A 22671-nucleotide genomic window follows, 5' to 3' on the forward strand; every position below is an offset into this window, starting at 1 on the left:
GCCATTCCCTGCTGGGGCGTCTCACTCTCGGCAGAGGCCCCAGGGGAGGGGAGCCCACGGCGCCTTCCCCGTTCTGTCCTGTGTCCCGGGGAGGAGCAGGGTCTTAGGAGCTTATGCAGGGGCCATAGCGACGGTGTTCACGCCGCCAGTGAAACAACCTGTCGTGTGAACAATGTGCTTTGGGGGCAGGAAACTACCTCTCCTGCAGGTGACACTATTATTTGCTTTTAAAAATTATCATTGTCATTATTTTTAAAATACATTTTTATTGATTTTTTTATAGAAAAGATGGCAGCGGGAGTGAGTTACATCAGTGATGAGAGAGCCCCCACCGATGGGCTGTGCACTGCACGCCGCTTGCTGGGGCTGGAGCCCCAGCCCAGGCCCGCGCCCTGGCCGGGAATCAAACCCGCGGCCTCGCGGCGCGCGGTCCCGCGCCCAGCCGCGCAGCACGCGCGCCAGGTGCCGTTCCGGGCTTCCACGGTGCTGTGGCGGGCACTGCGCCAGAGGGCCCGGGGTTTTCCCCAGCGCCACCTCCCACCCCAACAAGCCACTGAGAGCCTCTGTGCCGCGCCACGCAGGGGGAGGGGGAGCCCCCCGTGGCCTGTCTGCCACAGGAACGCCACGCTTCCCGGTGCCCCAGCCAACCCCGCACACTCTCCAGGGCTGCCCAGCGGCTGCCGGGACAGAAAGGGCAAGGCCACTCCGGAACCGGGAAACCATCAGCTCATTCGGCACGTGGCAACTGTCACCTCCTGGTGTTTCCCCAAACTCCGAGCTGGAACCAAGGAGAGAGCTGCTCTGTCTCCCTCTGTGAATGCCGTCACCAGTCACCCCTTCCTTCCTGGTGTCCGCGACAAAGGTCCTGGCACACTGCCCAAAGGCCATGCGGCACCTCTGGCTGTGGGTTACCTTGGAAGGCTCTCCATGGCAGAGAAAGAATGGAAGACATGCCACCAGCCCTCACAACACCCTCGCTGTGTGTTGTACCAACAGGAGATGCATAAGCTGAAATCAATGAAAACATGTTTAAAAAAAAAAATAGTTGTTTTTTCAAACGCTGTGCTCTCACAGGCTTAAATATGCTTTGAGAAGGAGGCCAGGTCACGTCAGCCTTCGGGGTTCTCTCCCGGGAAGCCCATACACCCCCCGCGTGGGGCTCTGACATTAAACTGTTTCTCACTTTTAACCTATGAATGGCTTCTCCCCAGTCATTTCTTTAGTCTTGGCTGAGTCCTTTTAAACATCTGAGGAGCTGTGAGCAATCAAGCAGAGGGTGTGTGTCACGTTCCTGATTGAATATTTTTGGAGGCACTTCTCACACAAGACACCCAGTTAATGGTCGCTGAAAGGTTCCATCAGCCAGTGAATGAGCTGAAGTTGTTCTCTCCTGACTTGGCCTTAAGCATGATTTTGGTACGTAATCAATTGAGGGTATTAATGGGAGGAGGGGCTTACAACTTCCCCAGGAAGCTAGTTGGACCACCCATGAATTTAGGAGAAAAAGGCATTTTTTCCCTCTCCACAAGGGCATACCTACTGGGTGGGGTTCTGAGAGCGGTTACCTAGATTTGTAGAAACAAGACCTGTGCTGACCCAGAACAGAATCAAGGCTCAAGAGGTAGTAACAAGTTTAACGACAGGACAATTGACTCTCTTCAGTAAATCAAAATCTTTTTTTTTTTTTACAAAAAGGGCAAAGGGGATGTGGCAGGGGGACTGGTTTAAATTCAGACATAAGAGGCAGAGTGAGCCCCTTGTGTGAAAAAAACCAACCTGTAGAACTACTTTTTGAGGCATTTAAAAATTCGGATAAGTGTCTGATAACAAGAAATAGTTGTTAATTTTTAAGGTATAATATGGTTATGCAAGGAAATGTCCATTTTTAATTTTAATTTATTTTTTCTAAGTATGTTTTTATTGATTTCAGAGAGAGGAAGGGAGAGAGAAAGAGAGAGAAACATCAGTGATGGGAGAGTCATTGATGGGCCGCCTCCTGCACGCCCCCTGCTGGGGATCCAGCCCACAACCCGGGCATGAGCCCTGACCGGGAATCGAACCGTGATCTCCTGGTTCATAGGGCGATGCTCAACCGCTGAGCCACACCGGCCGGGTGGAAATGTCCATTTTTTTAAGAGGCTAATGTTGAAGTGCATAGGGATGGAGGAACATGATGTCTGGGGTTTGCTTTGGAGTCCTTCTGAGAAAGAAAAATAGGTTAGAAGGGAAGAAGGGAGAGGGAAAGCAAATATGGCAGAATCGCGACAACTGCTGAGCGTGGTAATGGAGATGGGGGCTTCCTTATACTATTCTACGTTTGCACATTTGGGGAAATTTTATATGATGGACAGATGTTCCGACCATGCCACAGGGAATAGTTATTTTTAGTGGAAGTTGAAGAGGGAGATGTGAGAGTCCCAGAAAGTCTAATTTGCATACAGTAGGTGTATAGTATCGATGATTTGCACAACAGTAATTACAATCCAGACTCAGGAAGACAGGTGGGGCAATTGAACTTTTTGGATTTTTATTTTTAATGGAAGTTAAACAATGAGCCAAATTTGGACACAGGAGGAAATGGCCGCTTTCTGCTCCAAACGGCCTTCGCCACCGTGCGGCGTCCTCGGAACCTCACGCCTCCGGGTACACCTGGCTGTCGGGGGGCAGCTGGTAGGACAGGGAGAGCAGCCCGCTCAGCACCATCATGAAGGCCGCCAGGACGGCCACCGGCACGGCGCTGCCCGGCTCCTGGCGGTCGGGCCTGAAGGGGATGTTGAAGGCGGCCGGGAAGTCTATGCCCTCCCTGCTCATCACCGCGTGGTAGTTCCAGATGACCGTGACCGCCAGCGCCACCCCGGCTGTTATGTTGAGGGCGCCCGAGGCAATGAAGAGGGTCCAGGTGGCATTCTTCTGAAGGTGCCCCAGGTACACGTTGCCCAGGCCCAGGACGATGAGCACCTTCCCCAGGAGCCCCAGGATGCTGGAGGCCAGCAGGAGGTTCTGCGCCACGCGGACATCGAGAGGCAGGTAGGCGTCGCTGTAGGCGTAACGGTGGCACTTCATGTGGGTCTTGTAGTAGTTGGCGTGGTGGTACGTGCAGACTTTCCACATCCCCACGGTGGCCAGCCCGGTGGGGAAGGCGGAGCTGTTGTCCACGTACCACAGCCGCCACTCCGCCAGGCCCATGGATGTCATGGAGAAGATCCACCCCACGGTGGTGATGGCGAAACTCATTACTTGGTTTTTGTGGCTGTAGACGAGCAGGCTCATGGTGGCCGCGTGCCCAGGGGAACGACAGACCAACAGCGGGCACAGCGAGGGCGGCCCCCCGGGGGTGCGGGTGCTAGGTTTGGGAGGGAAGCGTCACACTGGAGAACGGGGACACTTGACCCTCAGGCTCTGCAGGTGAAGGGTGCTTTGGCAATGTTCGCCGAGAGCCTCAAAATGTAGCGACTTTCCCCCTGGGCAGGTCGCTGGGTGCCCAGAGCACCCTCCGATGCAGCGAGGCTGCCGGTCAGGGCGCACGCAAGCAGCAACCGACAACTGCAAATAAGCGGGCAGAACATAAATCAATCTCTCCCCCTCTCTCTCTCCCTCTTCCTCAAATTGATTTTAAAAAATTGTACAAACTTATGAACAGGCAATGGCACTTCTGGACATTTGCCGGAAGGCATAATTAAGGTTGGCTACAGCCCTGGGCAGTGTGGCTCCGTGGCTAGAGTCTCTGCCCTCGCCCAGAAGGCTCGAGGGTTCGATGCCTGGTCAAGGGCACGTACCTGGGTTGCAGGTTCGATCCCCGGCCTGGGCCAGGGCATGGGTGGGAGGCCAGCAATCCATGCGTCTCTCTCACATTGACGTCTCTCTCTCTTTCTCTCTCTGCTGTCCCTCCCTCCCTCCCTCCGTCCCAAAAGCAATAGAAAAAGTATTCTCAGGTGAGGATTAATAAAGAACCCCAAAACTAACCAAACAAATGAAACAGACACAACAAAGAAGGCTGAGCCCCTAACCAGGGACGTCTCCCGACGGAGCAGGCGTCTCCGGACAGCAGCCAGCTGGCCGGGCAGCCCTGCGGACGCGCGCAGATGCCCTGGACGGTCCTCCGGGCGGCTCGGCTCAGCCACGCAGTGGGCCTGGCGCCCGACTCCGAGGCCCTCCTCAGCCTTCCAACGGGTCACCGCATTCCAGCCCCTTTGTCCTCACCGCCAGGTCCTCTGTTGCTAGGTCCTGAACACAACAGTACGTTTTCAGTTGACGATCAAAATGTGGCCGCCTTTTCTCCGCCGTGCCCCCTCCCCCAGCTTCCCAGGGCAGGCTATGTGCACTAACCGACCACCCAAGCCCACGCCCGCGCCCTGCGGGACTCCAGCCTCGCCTCCTAATCACTCTCTCCCCTGCCCCCAGAAATGGCCTCTAACATACCACCCGGAGGCAAGGACAGTTTAAAAGAGCGATGACAACATACCCCTGCAGGTGTCAGCAGAAGCAGCCAGGTTTAGTTATGAAAGACCAGCGACAGCCAGCACCTTAGGGAATCGCCCTTTCCGTGCGGGATCGGCCTTGCAGTTGAGCATGCTTGGACGCGGCGTCCATGAGCGGGGTCAATGCAAGATGCAGGCTGACCCCTCACTGTGAGAAGCTGGCCTGAGGCGGGGGAGCGCACATAGGGCTGCTGTAAGAAGTGAGGCTACCTGCCCGGGCTGGTTTGGCTCGGTGGTTAGCGCATGGGCCCGCACACTGATGGGTCCTGGGTTCGATTCCAGCCAAGGGCACGCACCTCAGTTGCAGGCTCCACCCCGGTCGGGGCATGAGCAGGAGGCAATCAATTGGTGTCTCTCTCATGTCAATGTTTCTCTCTCTTCCTCCCACTCTCTCTGTAAAGCAATGGAAAAAATATCCCCAGGTAAGGATAAAAAATAAAAGTAGGGCTGCCAAAAAGGCACATGGGCGGGGGGGCAGCCAGCCAGCACTCAGGACTGTATTTTATATACGAGTCAAAGTTCCACTGGGATCCTTTGCTTACAGTTTCTATGATAAGGAATTTATTCCAAGCAAATGGAGATATGTACCAAAAAATCCTGAAAACCCAGTTTAGAGAATACATCCAGTAAGCCATTTTATATCTTTATAGTGAAATATTACAGAGAAATTCAACACGATGTTGGAGATTAAATAAGGGGGAAAGTTTCCAATATTGTTAAAAAGTAGGTTTCAACAATGTGTGATTATATAACCTTGTTTGTTAAAAAACAAAAAGAGGGAGTTGGACGGAGAAAGGGGAGGGAGGGGAGGAAGGGAGGGAGAGGAAGGAAGGAGGGAGGGGGGAGAGAGAGGGAGGGAGCAGAGAAGGGAGGGAGGGGAGAGGGGAGGGAGGGAGCAGAGGGAAGGAAGAAGGGAGGGAGGGGTGAGGGGAGGGAGGGAGGAGAGGGAAGGAAGGAGGGAGGGAGGGGTGAGGGGAGGGAGGAGAGGGAAGGAAGAAGGGAGGGAGGGGTGAGGGGAGGGAGGGAGGAGAGGGAAGGAAGGAGGGAGGGGTGAAAGAGGGAGAGATGGGGAGAGGGGAGAGAGGGAAGGAATGATTAGGTGTGGTGACTTGGCAGAAGCCAAAAATAACACTAAAATGTGTGCATAGGAATCTGTCCACTTTTTAAAATATGTAATTTGCATGAACTTTTCCCCATTCTAAATATTCGCTCTTCCACCTAATTTTGAGTAACTTTTATAAAAAAGAGTCCCTCCCTCTCCATTGCTAGCCTTCGGCTCCCTCAGGCCTGCTCCATAGCAGGGAAGGCGGTTCCCCCAGGGCCAGGCTACAGTGAGAAAAACTCGGGGGCGCACACTCACACCTCCCCAACCAGGTCCTGAGCACAGAACAGTATGAGCCCAGCTGAGCTCACAACAGCTCTTCTCCAATACGGAGGAGGAGAGGAGGCTCCGAGAGGCTAAGCCACTCCAGACGCAGGCTACTTGGCTCCAGGAATTTGGCGTAGGGGGCAGGACACGTCAGAGCCACGCCTTGGGGTGCAGGATGGAGCCTCTGGATGGCCCCAACACTGCTCCCTGCAGCCACACTGGGCCACAGGGCCGGAGGGCTCCAGCTCCTCCCACCGAGGTGCAGTACATCCCACCCCTTGAACCTTGGGTTGGGCCGGGAGACCCGATTTGGGAGGTTTTGAGCTTGGACGCACTTCTCACTGGACCCACGGCGGTGTTATAGCCACGGTCATGCCGCATGACTGTGGTAACAGGTAACCGACCTAACCCACGTCCCGCTCTGCCCGCCTGCTCACTGACAGGCCCCGTCGAGACCGGCAAACACACGCATTAGCAATCCCGCAACTCACACACGGCTCAGGGACCTGACGTACGGTGAGGGCATTCTGAGTCTTTAAAAAGAGTTGTAATAGCCCTGGCCGGTGTGGCTCAGCGGTAGACCATCAGGCTGCATCAAAGGGTCACGGGCTCCATCTCGCGCCGCGGGAGGCAACCATCTGATGTGTCTCTCACACGGATGTTTGTCTCTCTGCCCTGTCCACACGCCCTCTAAAAACCGATGGAGAAAGTATCCTCGGGTGAGGATATTTTCCGCACAAAGAGCTGTGATCATGTAGGTAAATTAAAGACATGCTCCACGCACTCAAAGACACTATTTATTTCGTCAGAGTCAGGCAGGGTGATGTGTGGAGAGGTAAGAGGTCAGCGTCGAGCACGAGTCTGTCCACGTTTCCACAGTGAGCTGCAGGCAACACCCGGGCTGGGCGCGCGGGCTCCGAGCCAGCCACCACCGAGGCACGCAGGACACAGCACCAGACTGCTTCACCTGCGGCAATGTCACCAGAGACACAGTACGTACGTGGACTCGCTGCAATCTTTGGGTCCCGATAACCAGACACTGGAGAGGCAAACGGGGGAATGGACAGGACAGTGTGGTCACAGAGGCCTTGCCACAAGGGGACTTGCATTACATATTGCCACATATAAGAGAGTCCTTGAAGACATCTGGGTACAGACGCACATTCTATTAGTCACATTTTACACACACATCATCACGACGGTCACAACACTGTACGGGAAGGGGGAAGGGTCACAGATAAAAGCGTTTTCTAAATTAAAAACCGAACACAAGGAAATGACTGTGGTTGTCCCCTGAGGGAGGACAAGGAGCTCCGTGAGCAGCCGGCGTGACCTTCTCCGACGTGGCCAGTTTTCACAGCAAGCGGTGGCTCTTCCAAGTCAAGACAGCTTAACGCACAGGAAGGAAAATTTCTGCAAAGGCATTTATCCTTCCGGTGTGGTTCAGTTGCCAAAAAGAGCATTCACTGCCTGCACGAGTGGAGCCTGCCGTGTGCACCCACCTACGCAGCACGGCGACGTCGCGACACGGCACGGAGTCCGGCGGGCTGCCCTGGCTCAGCAAGCATGGACAGAGGTCCCACGACACTGGTGTGCGTGTGTGGCTCGTTACGCAGCAGGTCACTGCTGCCAGAGACGTCTCCCCACCTGCTGGAAGAGTTCTTTACAGGAGTAAGGGGAAAAGCGGATTAAAATATCCCTCCATCAAACAAATGTCCACATGTCACCTTGACATGAACTCACCCAAGGGGATCTCCCCCAATCAACCACGCATTTCATCAGATAGCATCCGAGACGAAATAACGGCTCTACAGTGATTTAGGTAAAAATAGGGTTACCCCCAGGCCATTGGCGGCTGACCAGCTTTCTCCTGCGCTTGTTCGCCTCCCACAAGTCCTCTTTGGTGAAATCTCTTGCCCACATTTCAACGGGGCCGTTTGTTTTCTTACGGTTGGGTTTTACAGAGTTCTTTATATATTCCGAAGATGATCTTTTGTCACATATGTGATTTGTAAGTATTTTCTCCCAGCCTGTGACATTTGTCAACTGCAAATTGACACCATGACACTGTTTGTGTGTGTGTGTTTTTAAATGAACAGACTCTCTTTAGAAGCTCACAATGTTAACCAACATAAAGGGCCCAGTCGGCCAACTCTGTGGCAAAGGTACAGGGAACCCCGAAACAGTGGGTCTCACAGGACATGAAACGGGGCCTTCGCGTCACGCCGACGATTGAAAGGGGCAAAAAGAGAAAAGTAGCCAGTTACCATTAGTGACCAAATGCACACAACATAAATGTTCTGGGGAGAAGGTAATTTAAGAACGATCCCACTGACCTCGGGAAACAAATCTCTAGCAAGCACAGAACTACCGGACACATGTCTAACCAAGCCATTTCCCGCTACAGCAGCACACCCGGCCCACGCGGCCGGGCGAGACGGACCAAAGCCATTCGCTTTGTGCATGGGTTTCAGAGCATGCGCGCAATTCAAGTGGCGGTTTTAGAATGAGTGAGCCCAACACACAGGCTATGCATTTCACAGTTGGTTTTTAACCACTTGGAAAGTAGTATGTTAATAAATTATCATCATCATGCGTGTTTTGCACAAGATGAGAGCACATTACATGGAGGAGACAACGAACGTTAACACCTCTGGATGGACACAGATAAAGCACGGCAGCCCACGCCCCTCGGGAATCACGAGGAGACGTGCGCAGGGTCTCCCGCTCAGTTGCTGCCCGAGCGGCTGGCTCAGCAACGGAAGACGGAGGAAGGGCAGAGCGACCCCTGCCAAGGGGCCCTTGCACACAGCACGGGACCGAGCCCACGGTCTCCACTGCAGAAACTCACCAGCCACCAGAGCCCATGCCACATGTGGATCCTCGTAAAGGAAAACGCTCCATGGGAGCCACTCTGCTCGGCACGCAAAGGGAAAACCAGCAACTTCAATGCATCATCCCAAACGAACACAAGTTATTGCTTCTCTAACAGCCACGTTGTTCTAGGAGGGCTCTTGCTACAGGACATCATCGCAGGCCGGGGCTCCGCGCACCCTGGGGACCGGTGCTCACAGGCCTGGCCTGCGTCCCCGCCGGGAGTGCTCACTCACTTGCCCCGCTCGGGCTGCAGGCTGTCCACCAGGCACTTGAGCTGCTCCTCGCCGAGGTGTATCTTGTCCTCCAGCTCCCGCTGCTCGATGATGAGGGCCGACTTCATCTTTACGAAGTACTCGTAGTCTGCCAGGCTCTCGTCGCTCAGGTAGCTGGCCAGGATGTCAAACACCACGCGCTCCCGGCGGTCCAGGTTCTCCTTCAGCTCCTTGGCGTCCTCGTGCTGCTGAATGAGGACCCGCTGCTTCTCAAGCAGTGATTGCTGGAGAGAGGGAGAGGGAGAGGGAGCGGGGGGGAGGGAGGGAGGGGGAGAGGGAGAGAGGAGCCTGGTGAAGACTATGGCAAAGGGAGCAGCTTGGCCGACGCCCCAGAAACACCACAAGTCTGGGGGCCGGAGCGATGGAGCATTGACGGGCATCAGAGAATCCTGAAAATGTGGCCAGAGAAACCTCATGGCTGTGGCGGGCCCCAGCCCTCCCCCTCCCATAGGTGCTCATGGGCCTCTCCCCCCGTCCAGTGCCTCCCATGGGCCTTGACCGGCTAACTTAAGAAGTAATCATGATGGCCACACGTGTGGTCGAGAGACTAAAAGCCACAGAATTCTGGGATGCTCAAAACATGCCAAGGACTGCCCTGGCTGCCGTGGCTCGGTGCTTAGAGCGTCACCTCACACACCATGAGGTCGAGGTTTCCCTTCCTGGTCAAGGGCACAGGCTTGGGTTGCAGATTCGATCTCTGGCCCTGGTTTGGGAGTGTGTGGGAAGCAGCCAGCCAGTCGATGTCTCTCTCACATCGATGTTTTTCTCTCTCTCTCTCCCACTCTCTCTAAAAATCAATGGAAAAAATATCCTTGGATGAGAATTAACAACAACAAAATGCTGCAGAGACCGGGGGGAGGGCTTCCTGTGTCTGCGAGTTCATTTTCTACCCGGGAACAGGAGGGACGTCTTCCACAATCTGCCTCCGCACCTTGTAACGGGTCAGCACGTCTGCCTCTGAAAACCTGGGCTTCCCCAGGCCTGACACACAGGTTCTCATCCCACAATGGCTGTGCAGGGGACCTGGCCACCGAGAGGCACTGGACGTAGGGCTGGGATGACGTGGTGAAGCCACCTCGGCCACACACAGTTAGGGAAGTAATAGCCCGTCCGCTCCTCCTCTTTGTGATGGATCCCTAGGGAGGCTGGGAGGGCGGTGCAGCCCGGCACCCACGAGGACACGCTATCCCTCAATTAAAGACGAGAGCGCCCTCCACATCTCAACAGCATCCTGCACCACGAGGTGGACAGGCTGCTGTGCTCAATGCATTCACTCAATACCCCAAGGGAAACCTTCCCGTGGGTCCCCCCACCCGATTTCCAGCTCAGATGCCTCATACATACCCGATCACCAGGAGAAGTGTTGTCATCCAGGTTGTTGAGGGCATTCTCCACCCGGGCCAGGCGCCCCGACAGAGACAGCAGGAGGTTCACCACCTTGTCCAGGTCCCCAATGAACATGCGGAACTTGTCAAACTCATTGGGCTTGCAGACATCTTTGGCGACGGCCTCCACCTCATCGCCAAGGGCGCTGTTGGCCTGGATGTCCTCTAACAGGCTCTCCCGAGCCTCCCGCAGCACCTGCAGCTTGCGGCTGATGCTGTCGATGAGCTCCTGCTGCGGGGCACAGGGTGGCACACAAACACGCGTTAGGGGCGCGAAACTGGAGCGCGGAACCTGGCCGCTAGCCTGCCGAGGGGCCTCCACAAATAGAATTCAGCTGGACCATGCACGAGTTTATTTTGCGTCACCCAATAATAGAGCATTTATAAGACCAGGGGAAGGATAATGACTCCTGGTTAAAGCACTGGCATTTAATTTAGAAATAAAATAAACCTGCCCTGGCCAGTGTGCTCAGTAGTTGAGTGTCAAGTCATGAACCAAGTTGTCCTCAGCTCGATTCCCTGCCAGGGCGCATGTCCGGGTTGCAGGCTCCATCCCCAGTAGGGGGTGTGTAGGAGGCAGCTGATTAATGATATTTCTCTGCCACTGATGTTTCCATCTTTCTCTCCCTCTCCCTTCCTCTCTCTCTAAAATCAATAAAAAGACAACAGTGGACACTTAACCACAGGGTTTAATATGATTGCCCCAAATGTCACTGTCCTGCATGACAGGCAAGCACAAATGCCCCCGACACGTGGTGCAGGGCCCCTGCAGGGGTGCCGATGTGTGCCCCCTGCCCACCCCCGAGTGCACCGCCACATGGAATCTCGGCTTCTCTACCTTCTTCACGGACAGGTCGTGGTCCAGGTCACTCCCCGAGTCCTCCTCGGGCTCCTGCTGCTCCTGCAGGTCCTTCATCTTGATCAGCAGCTCTGCCTTGGGGGCCGACGTGCTGTAGTACGCGGAGTTGGTGGCCAGGGACACGGCTGCAGGCACGCTGGGCTCCTCCCTCCTGGGTAAAAACGTCAGGACTGCAATCAGCTGTGATTATTCACACAGACATACCATCAGCTCAGCAACCCGGGCTGTGATGAACCATGGCGCTCACTGGAGGACGCCAGCCAGGGAGACAGGCAGCAAACGGAGGGAAAGGTAGGTGACAAGGTTAGGACTACAAATACCTTGCCAAATGGATGCTAGTAAAGTCTAAGGCATGTGCTTTCTAAGAAGGAGGAACTTCGGCCTGGCCGGTGTGGCTCAGTTGGTTGAGCACCATCCCATGCACCAGGAGGTCATGGTTCCATTCCCGGTTAGGGCACATGCCCAGGTTGCCAGCTCGGTACCCAGCAGGGGGTGTGCAAGAGGCAACCAATTGACGTTTCTCTCTCATCAGTGTTTCTCTCTCTCGCCCTCTCTCTTCCTCTCTCTAAAATCAATAAAAAAAAAAATTTTTTTTAAAGTGTGTGTGGGGGGCTGGAAAAGTCAATAAACAATGATGTATAAACATTTCTGCCTGGGCCGGAAGAGGACAGACAGATGGTTTTCTCCAACAGCCTCCAAGATGCATGAGGACGATGTGAGTGCTGCTGTCTGTGAGAGAGGTACCCTCACCCTGGCTGGGTGGCGGGGTGGTTAGAGCCCCCCCCGCCCCCCCCCCCCCCCCAAGGTTGCAGGTTTGATCCCCAGTCAGGGCACATACAAAAATCAACCAATCAGTGTATGAATAAGTGGAACAACAAATCGATGTTTCTCTCTCTCTCAAATCAATCAATAAGTAAAAGTTTTATTATAAGAGAGGCACCCTGCACCCCCCTACCCCCAGCCACATTTGCTCCCTCTTGCTCTGGTCCTTGCCACACCCTATTTCTCCTGTCAGCAGCTCTGCCCTGGCACTGCAGCCTGCTGTCGGTAAGGATGCTCATGGAGACGGCACATCAGCAAAAGACAGAACCAGAGGCACCTGCGCAGGCAGGTGACAGGATGACATGGGCCAAAGAGGAGTCTTTGCAAAGCTGATCAGAATGATTTCATTCACTCAGATACGTATATAGCTCTGTGTGTGTGTGTGTGTGTGTGTATTTTAATCCTCACCTGAGGATATTTTTTCCATTGCTTTTCAGAGAGAGTGGGAGACAGGAAGAGAGAGACAGAGAGAAACATCCATGACATCCATGTGACAGAGACACATCGATTGGTTGCCTCCTGCACACACCCTGACCAGGGCAGTAGATCGAGCCTGCAGGGCCGGAATCAATCCCGGGACCCTTCAGTCTGAGGGCCAATGCTCTAACCACTGAGCCAAACCAGCCAGAGCTGTATCTCCCTTTAAGAAGCATGCGTACTTATGTATGAGCCTCCACTCCTCTCATCACTGGTGTCTCCACCTCAGCACTAGTGACACTGAGCAGAGATCAGTCTTTACTGGGGCATACTGTGCACAGTGGGATGATTAGCAGAATCCCTGGTTTCCACCCACCAGATGCCAGCAGCACCTCTCCCATTTGTGACAACCAAAACTGTATCTGGATACTGCTCACTGTCCCCGGAGGAAACAACAGCCCTACTGAGAGCCAATGTGCTGGAGAAAGGAGCTCGCAGGCATCCCTGAAACCCACACTGCCCTCAAGCTGAGAGGTCCCAGAAGCAGCAGGATTTTCACATCTTTGCCAAGCCCTGCAGTCATCACCCTCAGGAATGCTATCCGAAATGCCTCAGTCTCTCTTTGGGGAGGGCCACAAACAGCCCAAAACTGCTGAGTACCAGGGGCAGTCCTTATGGAAACCCGTCCCCACAAAAGCAATCATGAAAATACACAAACACGCCCTGGCCGGTGTGCTCAGTGGTTAGAGCCCCAGCCCTTGAACTAAACGATCACAGGTTCCATTCCTGGTCAAGGGAGGTTACCTGGGTTGCAGGTTCAATCCCTGGGTCCTGGTCGGGGCAGCTGCAGGAGGCAGCCAATCGATGTGTCTCTCTCTCTCAGTGAAATTTCTCCCAACCCCCTGACCCACTCTCTCTAAAAATCAATGGAAAAAATATCGTCAGTGAGTATTAAACAGCAACAAAATACATGAACACACATGCCCCCTCGCCCTTTTAAGTCTAAGAGACACCAGCAGAACCACAAAGAGCAAACAGAGCCTGGGCGGCAAGCACTCACTTGTCCTCCGTGGTCCTGGGAGAGGGGATCTTGGGCAGCAGCTTCCTGCGCTGCTGAGCCTCCTCCAGCAAGTGCTCGTCCTTGGGGAAGATGCCCTCCATCAGGTCCATGGTGGTCCTCATCTTCACGCTGGGATCCAGGATGTCCGCCAGGGACCTGTCCTTGCCCACAATCTCCCTCGCCAGCTCCTCTGACTTCAGGTCCTCAGCCGTCCTCTCCCGGGCCTTCACGTAGCTGAGAGCAGGTGGGGAAGCTGGGCCATCGGGGGTGCTTGGGGGACGGGGGATGGAAGGAGGCACAGCCCGGGGCTCAGGCTCAGTGCCCGGGCGGTTGTACAGACAGAAGCGGGAGTAGGACTGCTCCGAGGTGCTCAGTGTCTTGATCTGGTCTCTCTCCAGCCCACTGGGCAGAGCGGGCAGCTCGGCGGTGCGGACCAGGCCCTGGCGGCTCTCCCTCTCGGGCTGGCTCTCCGCGTGCACGATCTTGATGGGCACCATCTTCACTGTGGTATTGTCGATCACCCGCTCGATCCTGCAAAGAGGAGAGCCGTGAGCTGAGAGGCAAGGCACGCCCAGGCCCAACTCCCACCTGCGACGAGAGACGGGCTGGTGTCGCCCTGTACCTGCATTCCCCACCCAGCACTCAGGCCACCCTTCACACGGCTGTCATACCAGGGAGGTGAGGGCCTGGCTGCAAACTCAGGACACCTGCTTCTCTGTTATCTGAACTGACTCACTAAGCACACACTTTTCCTTAAAAAAAAAAAAAAAAAAAGTTCCTTGGTACAAGAGGTTGGACAGGCACGGGAACACCCCCAGAAAAGAGAGAGAAAATGGATTAAAACAACCAGGTGAACAGAACGGGGCTGCATCCCAGGCACCCCAAATGCCAGCTGCTGCCCTTGGCCGCACCTCATTGGGGACCCTGCAGAGGGGGGCCACCAGGACAAAATGTGTTCCAAGTATTTTCACAGGACGTATTGGAGAAACAGCCACCTACTGGTGCCCAGGAAGGAATAAAAAAAAATCCAAAGTCACAATCTGAACTCTGAACTCATTTCTAACTCAGTGGCTTTAACTTCACCTCTGCAATGTGACCCTAACAAAGCGAGCTTTACGGGGCACAAGGGATGCTGTGTGCTCCAGATTAAATGCTGTTCCACCTTTAACCGGTGGCTAGGAGAGCAGAAGGCTCTCTCCCCATTCACAGGGTACAGTGTGCAAGCTGAAATGAAATCAGTGGACATTCTGTTCTCCTGCAGTGGAACAAGGAAGAGCAAGTGTGTTTAATCCAAGTGTTCGTATACGGTCCCCACAACGCCGCCTTGAGAGCAGATTTTAAAAGGCTAACTATGCATGCCTGGCTGGTGTGGCTCAGTGGTTGGGCATCGCCCCGTGCACCAGGATGTCGCTGGTTCGATTCCTGGTCAGGGCACATGCCCAGGTTGCGGGCTTGATTTCCAGTCGGGGGAAAGCAGGAGGCAGCCAATTGATATTTCTCATTGATGTTTCTATCTCTCTCTAAAATCAATAAAAACTTATTTTAAAAAATAAATAAGAGGCTAACTATGTAGAAAACAGCACTTAGATGGGCTAAACTTTTGAGGGAAAATTCTGGCATCTTATCCAAGCAGCGACAAACAAGAACCTCTCTACATTCTGTTCGTTCCACACTTGCCAACCATGACCACCGGTTACTGACTTAAGTCAGCCAGTATTTTCCCACGTTTGTGCAGAAATGTGGTTTCCAATGAAGGGAGAAGCATTAGGAAAAGAAATAAAGGACAAGTTGACATAACTTTCCAAAACAGCGTCCCTCCCTGGTCATTTTTAAGCATTGAAACTGTGCAGACTTCCCAAAGGAGTTAAATAAACTTTTACTTCAAAATGAGGAGAAAGCACAGCGGATTAGACCTCACTGCGGGCAGGCCTCATCAATTCCTAATCAAAAGGCCCCCCCCGGGGGGGGCAGCTGGTGTGGCTCAGCTGGTTGAGCATCCTCTCATGCACTGAAAGTTGGATGGCTCCATTCCCGGTCAGCGCACACGCCTGGGTGGCAGGCTTGATTGCCAGTGGGGGATGTGCAGGAGGCAGCAGACCCAGGCTCGCTCTCATCAACATTTCCATCCCTCTCTCCCTCTCCCTAAAATCTACAAAAACCCATATAATATACAAAAGAAAGGCCCTGGTGCCCCTACGGTCTCAGGTGCTCCCAGAGTGCAGCTCCCTGCAGGTAAGTCACCCGCTGCCACCATCAGAGGGCGACTGAGAGGCTGTTTAAGCGACACCTGCACTGTGAGCGGCCCCGCGCACGAAGCTGTGGCTGCACGTCGCCCTCGGAAACACAGGATGGCATCGGGCATGCCCGCTGCCTGCTGAGTTATTTTCAAGCTAAAAGAAAAACAGCGTCAAGAGCTGCGAGGGCCGCTGCCAGATGAAGACTGCCCGCTTCTCCCGGTTCTCAGTTCCTCCCAGGCACTCAGGCAGGAGGGGCGCAAGCTCGCGGTCGGAGCTCTCGGCCGGCAGGCCCCCCGCCCACATCTAGGGGCGACTCCACGGGCGGGCGCACACACCCGCTGCCGGAGATGCTGACCCCGCACCAGGGAGTGCGGCCAGCGGGGCCCGGCGTCCTCACACGGTGTGCGCGCGCCCACCCTCCCGCCGTGAAAAGATCTCACCGAAAGAGAGCAGGGCAACGCCGGCTAGTGTGAGAAACGCCACCTGGCCGCGCGGCCTCGTGCTCGGGCGAGAACGCAGCCCTGGTCCGTACCTGCCCGCGCCTGTTGCACGTAAGCGTTTGGAGCTTGGACAAGGGGACCGGGGACGGTGTACCACCTCGTCACATCTCTGTGGGGCGGGGCGGGGCGGGGCGGGGCGGCTCCCCAACAAGTTAGAAATCCACCGGAGCTCGGCTTCCCTCCACGCTATCCCCCAGGACCGACTCTCAGTCAACGTCGGGAGTGGAACAAGGCACCAGCCATGCGCTGGGCGGGAAGGACGCACGCCGCCGGGGAGACACGCTGCGCAGGCAGGACGCACCGCCCGGGGAGGACGCACGCCGCCGGGGGGGAGACACTGCGCGGGGAGGACGCACGCCGCCGGGGAGACACGCTGCGCAGGCAGGACGCACCGCCCGGGGAGGAGACACTGCGCGGGGAGGACGCACGCCGCCGGGGAGACACGCTGCGCAGGCAGGACGCACCGCCCGGGGAGGACGCACGCCGCCGGGGGGAGACACTGCGCGGGGAGGACGCACGCCGCCGGGGAGACACGCTGCGCGGGGAGGACGCACGCCGCCGGGGGGAGACACTGCGTGGGGAGGACGCACGCCGCCGGGGAGACACGCTGCGCAGGCAGGACGCACCGCCCGGGGAGGACGCACGCCGCCGGGGGGGAGACACTGCGCGGGGAGGACGCACGCCGCCGGGGAGACACGCTGCGCAGGCAGGACGCACCGCCGGGGGAGGACGCACGCCGCCGGGGAGAAACGCCGCGCGGAGATGACGCACGTCGCCGGGAGACAGGCCGCGCGAGGAGAACACACGTCGCGCGGGGGTGACGCACGACGCCGGGGAGGACGCACGCCGCCGGGGAGAAACGCCGCGCGGGGATGACGCACGTCGCCGGGAGACAGGCCGCGCGAGGAGAACACACGTCGCGCGGGGGTGACGCACGACGCCGGGGGACACGCCGCGCGGGGAGGACGCACGTCGCCGGGGAGACACGCCGCGCGGGGAGGACGCACGTCGCCGGGGAGACACGCCGCGCGGGGAGGACGCACGTCGCCGGGGAGACACGCCGCGCAGGGAGGACGCGGAGCAGAGAGAGTAAGCACAGCGCAGGGAGACGGCAGCACGAGGTGCAGGGGAGGTTTGGGGCGGGGGTCGCCGCACCGCTCTCAGGGGACACACCGAAAACCTCCTGTGCGCCGAAGGGAGCTAGTGGAAGAGGGAGAATGCGCGAGGCCACCGTCCCGACCCATACCGTGTTGAACTGTCCTCCTGGATGAGCAGCGGAGGTTTGTCCGTGAGCTTCTGGGGGGCGAACTGAGGAGAAGGGGAGCGAGAGGTCTCCATTGCGGATGTCTGCTGGGGCCGGAACGTGGAAGGGAGCAGTGCTTCCCGCGTAGGACAAGCTGGGGGCTCATCTACATGCTGCCTGCCGTGCTCCCCGGGGGCCTCCGGGCCGTCTGTGGGCTGCGCACCAGTAAGCTTCTCCGCCAAGGCACAGGGGCTGCGGGACAGGGACAGGCGATCCACGCACACCTCCAGGGCTGCGGGAGACGGCTGGGGAAGCGGCCTGCCAGGCGAACCCAGGTGATTGGTCACATATGTACCCACAGGTGCACCCAGGTGTGTAGCCGCGGGTGTGCCCGTGGGGGTGGCACTGGCTGATCCCCTAAAATGCCTGGGCTCTCGCTTGGGTGGTGGCGGCCTCTGCGGGGCAGGTCTCTTGGCGAACAGAGTGGCATTCACAGACCGAGGGTCCTGCCCCCGAGCGGGCTGGGCCAAGAGGCCGCTCTGGGCTGGTGATCCTGGGCACACTGGCGGCAGTGGGTCTATAGGCGTGTGCGCCTCTGAGTATCTATAATCCTGAGGTAGGGTACACGCTCTGCCACGGCCCTCCTGGGGCACCTCTCCAGTTTCCGGGGCGTGAAACAGTTCAGACACGTGGGCGAGGTGCTGCAAGTCCAACTGCGCTCGAGGACTGTCTGCCGGACACTGGGCATCTGCTTGTCTAGAGGAAGAACAAACATATATGACCAACTGACTCCAGGGACATTTTCCCGAAGGAGACCAGACCCAGATCTTGCTGCTCTCCTCAAGTCACTTTGACTTAAATCCACAGGTATTTTTCTACCCCTGACCCCATCGCAATTCTGGGGGCCCATCAGAACTCTGACCTATTTACCAGCAAGCCCCATGGGACACGTTTTCCTGGCAGCCGTCGCCCTCCTGTGGCCAGGGCGGGAAACTGCACCCCAGCCACGATTTCCCAGGCCTGGGGGTTAACAGGTGCCCCAGGCCCACCTAGGGCGCTGCGCTGCATGGGCCCTGGCCTTGTCCCTCCTGCGACGTCCCCAGGAGAAAGTGCTCCTCCAGGTTCACTGGGTGCTTCAGAGCAGAACCAGCATTTCAAGCGGAATCACCTCCCTGACCCCTTGTCTTTCTGTCAGCCAGCCAGCCACCCAGCTAGCAAGGCCCCATGCCCCGCCTTGCACTAAGGTAGGTACAGATGTGGGACCCCCGCCCCAAGCCACAAAATGGAATGCCTGAGCATCTGGAAATATTACACAAGAGCTCAGGCGCCCCTAGGTCCTTCCGAGAGGACAGGTTTGTCCCCAGTGAAACCTAAGTCGGGACGATTCACAAATGTTTGCATGACTTCCAGTCAAGGCAAGAGTTCTCTTCAGTCAATAAAGACAGCCCCGAGCTGTCAAAGAAGGCCCCTACCCTGGCGGCCAAAGCAGAAAGCCGGGCCACGGGCCACAGGGCTCCCTGCCCACCTGTCACCTCTTACCCAGCCAGAAGGCCAGCACACATGCTCCTGGGACTCACAGCTGTCCAGCGCCTTATAGGACACTGCACTGCCGGAGTCGAGGGCCCCTCCCAAGTCCTCAAGAGAAACGTCCCTCCAGGCTTGGCAGATGCTTCAGAGCAGAACCCACACATCACACTCAGTTCCTCCCTAGGCCCCCTGTCAGGTAGGTGTATCTCCACCCCCCACCGACCCCCAATCATGCCGATGGCAAGCACAGAGACGGGGAACCGGCCCAGGCCGCACAGGGAACCTGAAAGTGGACAGGTTCGTTTTCTCCCTACAGGCGTCCCTGGATGATGCATCCAGTTGGAAACCAGCTGACAAAAGGCAGCCCTGTGGAAGAGCTTAAGAAAACGCCAACCCCGCCTGGGAAGTTAGGTTTCGGAAACAGGCTAGGCACGCATGAGACACACCGACGGCAACCCACACAGCCCAGAATGGCGGTGAGTGGCTTAGAGATCACACAGCCAAGCAGCCGTGTGGCTGCGAATTAAAGAAGGGCAGTCACACCGGGCCCCAGACAACACGGTCTGAGAGGGGCAGCCCCCATGGCCTACTCGAGGGGGGAAGGCTCCGGGACCCCCTTCAGTTCAGGCCTTGGGCCTGTTCAGAAACTGAAACAGAATTCGTAACCGCTCAAAAACGAATCCCCACCCTTTCCCTTCACACTCCAGGGACACAGGAACGGTTTCCTCTCGTCCCTCTAAAAACTTTCAACTCCAGCATCCACCGACCCCCATCAATGCACCGGGAACCGCTGTTTCAAAAACACCCACCACCTCCCAGGAACGGACGGTAAGATCAGCCACAACTGGCTGTTCAAGTCTCGGGGCCTTTGGCTATCCAGACTCACGATGATGTGATCACGAGCAAGGACTTCTGTCTGCAGGGTGCCTCGGACAGGCCGCGCTGAGAGGCCCACGCTGGGACTGAGGTGGAACTCGCCTGTGGGAGCAAATCCCACGGCGGCCCCCACACCCCGGGCCAGCCCCACGGAGGCCTAATCCACTCAGAGACACAGACCTGCTGCACAGTCTGGGCTCCTCCCGTGTCCTAGTCGGGGCACCCTGTGCAGAATCGCAGGGTACTTAGCCCTTTCATTACCAATAACCCACTTCTGCCTTCCATGCAACAAACGTACGCGTGCATTTATACGCGTACACAAAAGCATGCATGTTCATCTGTGTTGCAGCTCAACCTCTTGGCCTAACACCACCAAACTGACAAAAGGCCAGCAGGCCACACCTTGGCCCTCACGCTGCCTCCTGCAACCCCAGCGAAGGGATGAAATGGGCCCCTGGCTGAGGCCCACTCGAGGCAAGAGTTGTTTTCCCTTCAGGAGACAAGTCTGAGCTGCCAGAGGCCCTGACAAGGGCAGCGCGGGGAGAACTGGTGCCCCTCAGGTCTCTGACCTATTGACCAGGAAGCCGGATGGGAAGCATTTTCCTGGCAGCTGTCGCCCTCTTGTGGCCACGGTGGGAAAATGCACCCCAGCCGTGATTTCCCAGTCTGCTGACTAACTGGTGCTCCAGGCCCACCTAGGGCTCTGGGCTGCCAGTGCGTTGGCCTTGCCCTTGCTTCGACGTCCCCAGGAGAAAGTGCTCCTCCAGGTTCACTGGGAGCTTCAGAGCAGAACCAGCATATCAAGCCCAATCACCTCCCTGACCCCTTGTCTGTCAGCCAGCCAGCCAGCCAGGCCTCACGCCCCGCCTTCCACTAAGGTAGGTACAGATATGGGACCCCCCCCCACCACAAAAGGGAAAGCCTGGCATCTGGAAATATTACCCAAGAGCCCAGGCGCCCCTGGGTCCTTCAGAGAGGACAGGTTCGTCCCCAGTGAAACCTAACTTGGGACGATTCAGAATCGTTTGCCTCACTCCCAGTCAAGTCCTCAGTTCTCTTCCGTTGATAAGGCCAGCCCCAAGCTGTCAAAGGAGGCCCCGACGCCGGCGGCCAAAGCAGAAAGCCGGGCCACAGGCCACAGGGGCCCGGCCCACCTGTCACCTCTTACCCAGCCAGAAGGCCAGCACACATGCTCCTGGAAGCCCCGCCCCCTTGTGGCCAAGGGCCAGTACTGCCCCCCAGGACACTGCTCCCTGGCCTGGGCCTCACAGCTGTCCAGCTCCATCTAGGGCACTGCACTGCCCGAGTCCAGGGCCCCGCCCAAGTCCTCAGGAGAAACGTCCCTCCCGGCTCGGCAGACGTTTCAGAGCAGAACCCACACATCACACTCAGTTCCTCCCCAGGTCCCCTGTCAGCTAGGCGTGTCTCCAACCCCCACCCACCCCCAATCATGCCCATGGCAAGCACAGAGACAGGGCCCCGTCCCAGGCGCATGGGACTCTGAGAGGACAGGTTCGTTTTCTCCCTCCAGGAGGCCCGGGATGCTGCATCCACTTGGAATCCAGCTGACACAAGGCAGCCGTGTGGAAGAGCTTAAGAAAACCTCAACCCCGCCTGGGAAGTTAGGTTTCCGACACGGGCTAGGCACACATGAGACACACCAGAAGCTACTCACAGAGCCCGGAACGGCGGTGAGTGGCTTAGAGAGCACACAGCCAAGCAGCCGTGTGGCTTCGAATTAAAGAAGGGCAGTCACACCGGGCCCCAGACAACACAGTCCAAGAGCGGCAGCCTCTGGCTCCCGTGGCCTGCTTGAGGGGGGAAGGCTCCGGGACCCCCTTCAGTTCAGGCCTTGGGCCTGTTTCGAAACTTAAACGGAACTTGTAACCGCTCACAAACGACTCCCAGGCCTTTCCCTTCACACTCCAGGGACACGCAACGGTTTCCTCTCGTCCCTCTAAAAACCTTCAACTCCAGCATCCACTGACACCATCAATACACCAGGCACCCGCTGTTTCACATTCACCCACCACCTCGCAGCAACGGATGGTAAGATCAGCCACAACTGGCTGCTCAAGTCTCTGTGTGTTTGGGTCTCCAGACTCACGATGGTGTGATCACGAGGAAGGACTTTTCTCTGCAGGGTGCCTTGGAAAGGCTGCGTTGGGAGACCCCCGGGGCACCGGGATAGAACTCGTCTGTGGGAGCAAAGCCCATGGTCGCCCCTCCGCCCCCCAGAGGCCATATGCACTCAGGGACACGGACCTGCTGCCCAGCCTGGGCTCCTCCCGCGTCCCAGGCGGGGCACCCTAGGCAGAGGCACAGGGCACTTAGCCCTTTCGATACCCATAACCCACTTCTCCCTTGCATGTTACACACACACGCGTGCATTTACCCGCTTACAGGAACACACGCCTGTTCATCTGTGTTGCAGCTGAATCTTGTGGCCCAACACCAACAAACAGACACCTTTGCTGGCCACACCTTCGCTGACACGCTGCCTCCTGCAACCCCAACCGAGGGATGAAATGGGCCCCTGGCTGAGGCTCACTCGAGGCAAGAGTTGTTTTCCCTTCAGGAGACAAGTCTGAGCTGCCAGAGGCCCTGACAAGGGCAGCACAGGGAGAACTGGTGCCCCTCAGGCCTCTGACCCGTTGACCAGAAAGCCTGAAGGGACATGATTTCCTGGCAGCCATAGCCCTGTAGTGGGCAAGGAGGGAAACTGCACCCCAGGTGTGATTTCCCAGGC

At 56.9% G+C, this 22671-nt stretch overlaps 2 protein-coding genes across 4 annotated transcripts in view; both read right to left on the reverse strand.

Moving 5' to 3' along the window:
• Window positions 1–2631: 2631 nt before the first annotated feature.
• Window positions 2632–4268, reverse strand: CLDN34 (claudin 34). Its single transcript, XM_016207574.2, has 2 exons — window positions 4008–4268; window positions 2632–3543 (listed from the first exon to the last, which is right to left on the reverse strand). Exon 2 carries the CDS (start codon window positions 3268–3270, stop codon window positions 2632–2634), a length of 639 nt encoding a protein of 212 aa, XP_016063060.2. The 5' UTR covers window positions 3271–3543; window positions 4008–4268.
• A 4108-nt stretch (window positions 4269–8376) lies between these two features.
• SHROOM2 (shroom family member 2) overlaps window positions 8377–22671 on the reverse strand; it is a 102601-nt gene continuing 88306 nt past the window's right edge. Inside the window, exons 6-10 of one of the 3 annotated variants that reach the window (XM_016207580.2) lie at window positions 17523–18275; window positions 13540–14070; window positions 11220–11391; window positions 10341–10613; window positions 8377–9220 (exon numbers count right to left, since the gene is read on the reverse strand). In XM_016207580.2, coding sequence (XP_016063066.2) covers window positions 8954–9220; window positions 10341–10613; window positions 11220–11391; window positions 13540–14070; window positions 17523–18275 — 1996 coding nt within the window. In that variant the 3' untranslated portion in view covers window positions 8377–8953. The remainder of the gene's footprint in view (window positions 9221–10340; window positions 10614–11219; window positions 11392–13539; window positions 14071–17522; window positions 18276–22671) is intronic. The other 2 variants (XM_087829416.1, XM_087829417.1) reach the window with 2 other exon arrangements.

Source organism: Miniopterus natalensis, chromosome X, assembly GCF_054644295.1.
Source record: "Miniopterus natalensis isolate mMinNat1 chromosome X, mMinNat1.hap1, whole genome shotgun sequence".
In the NCBI taxonomy this organism is placed as follows: Eukaryota; Metazoa; Chordata; class Mammalia; order Chiroptera; family Miniopteridae; genus Miniopterus; species Miniopterus natalensis.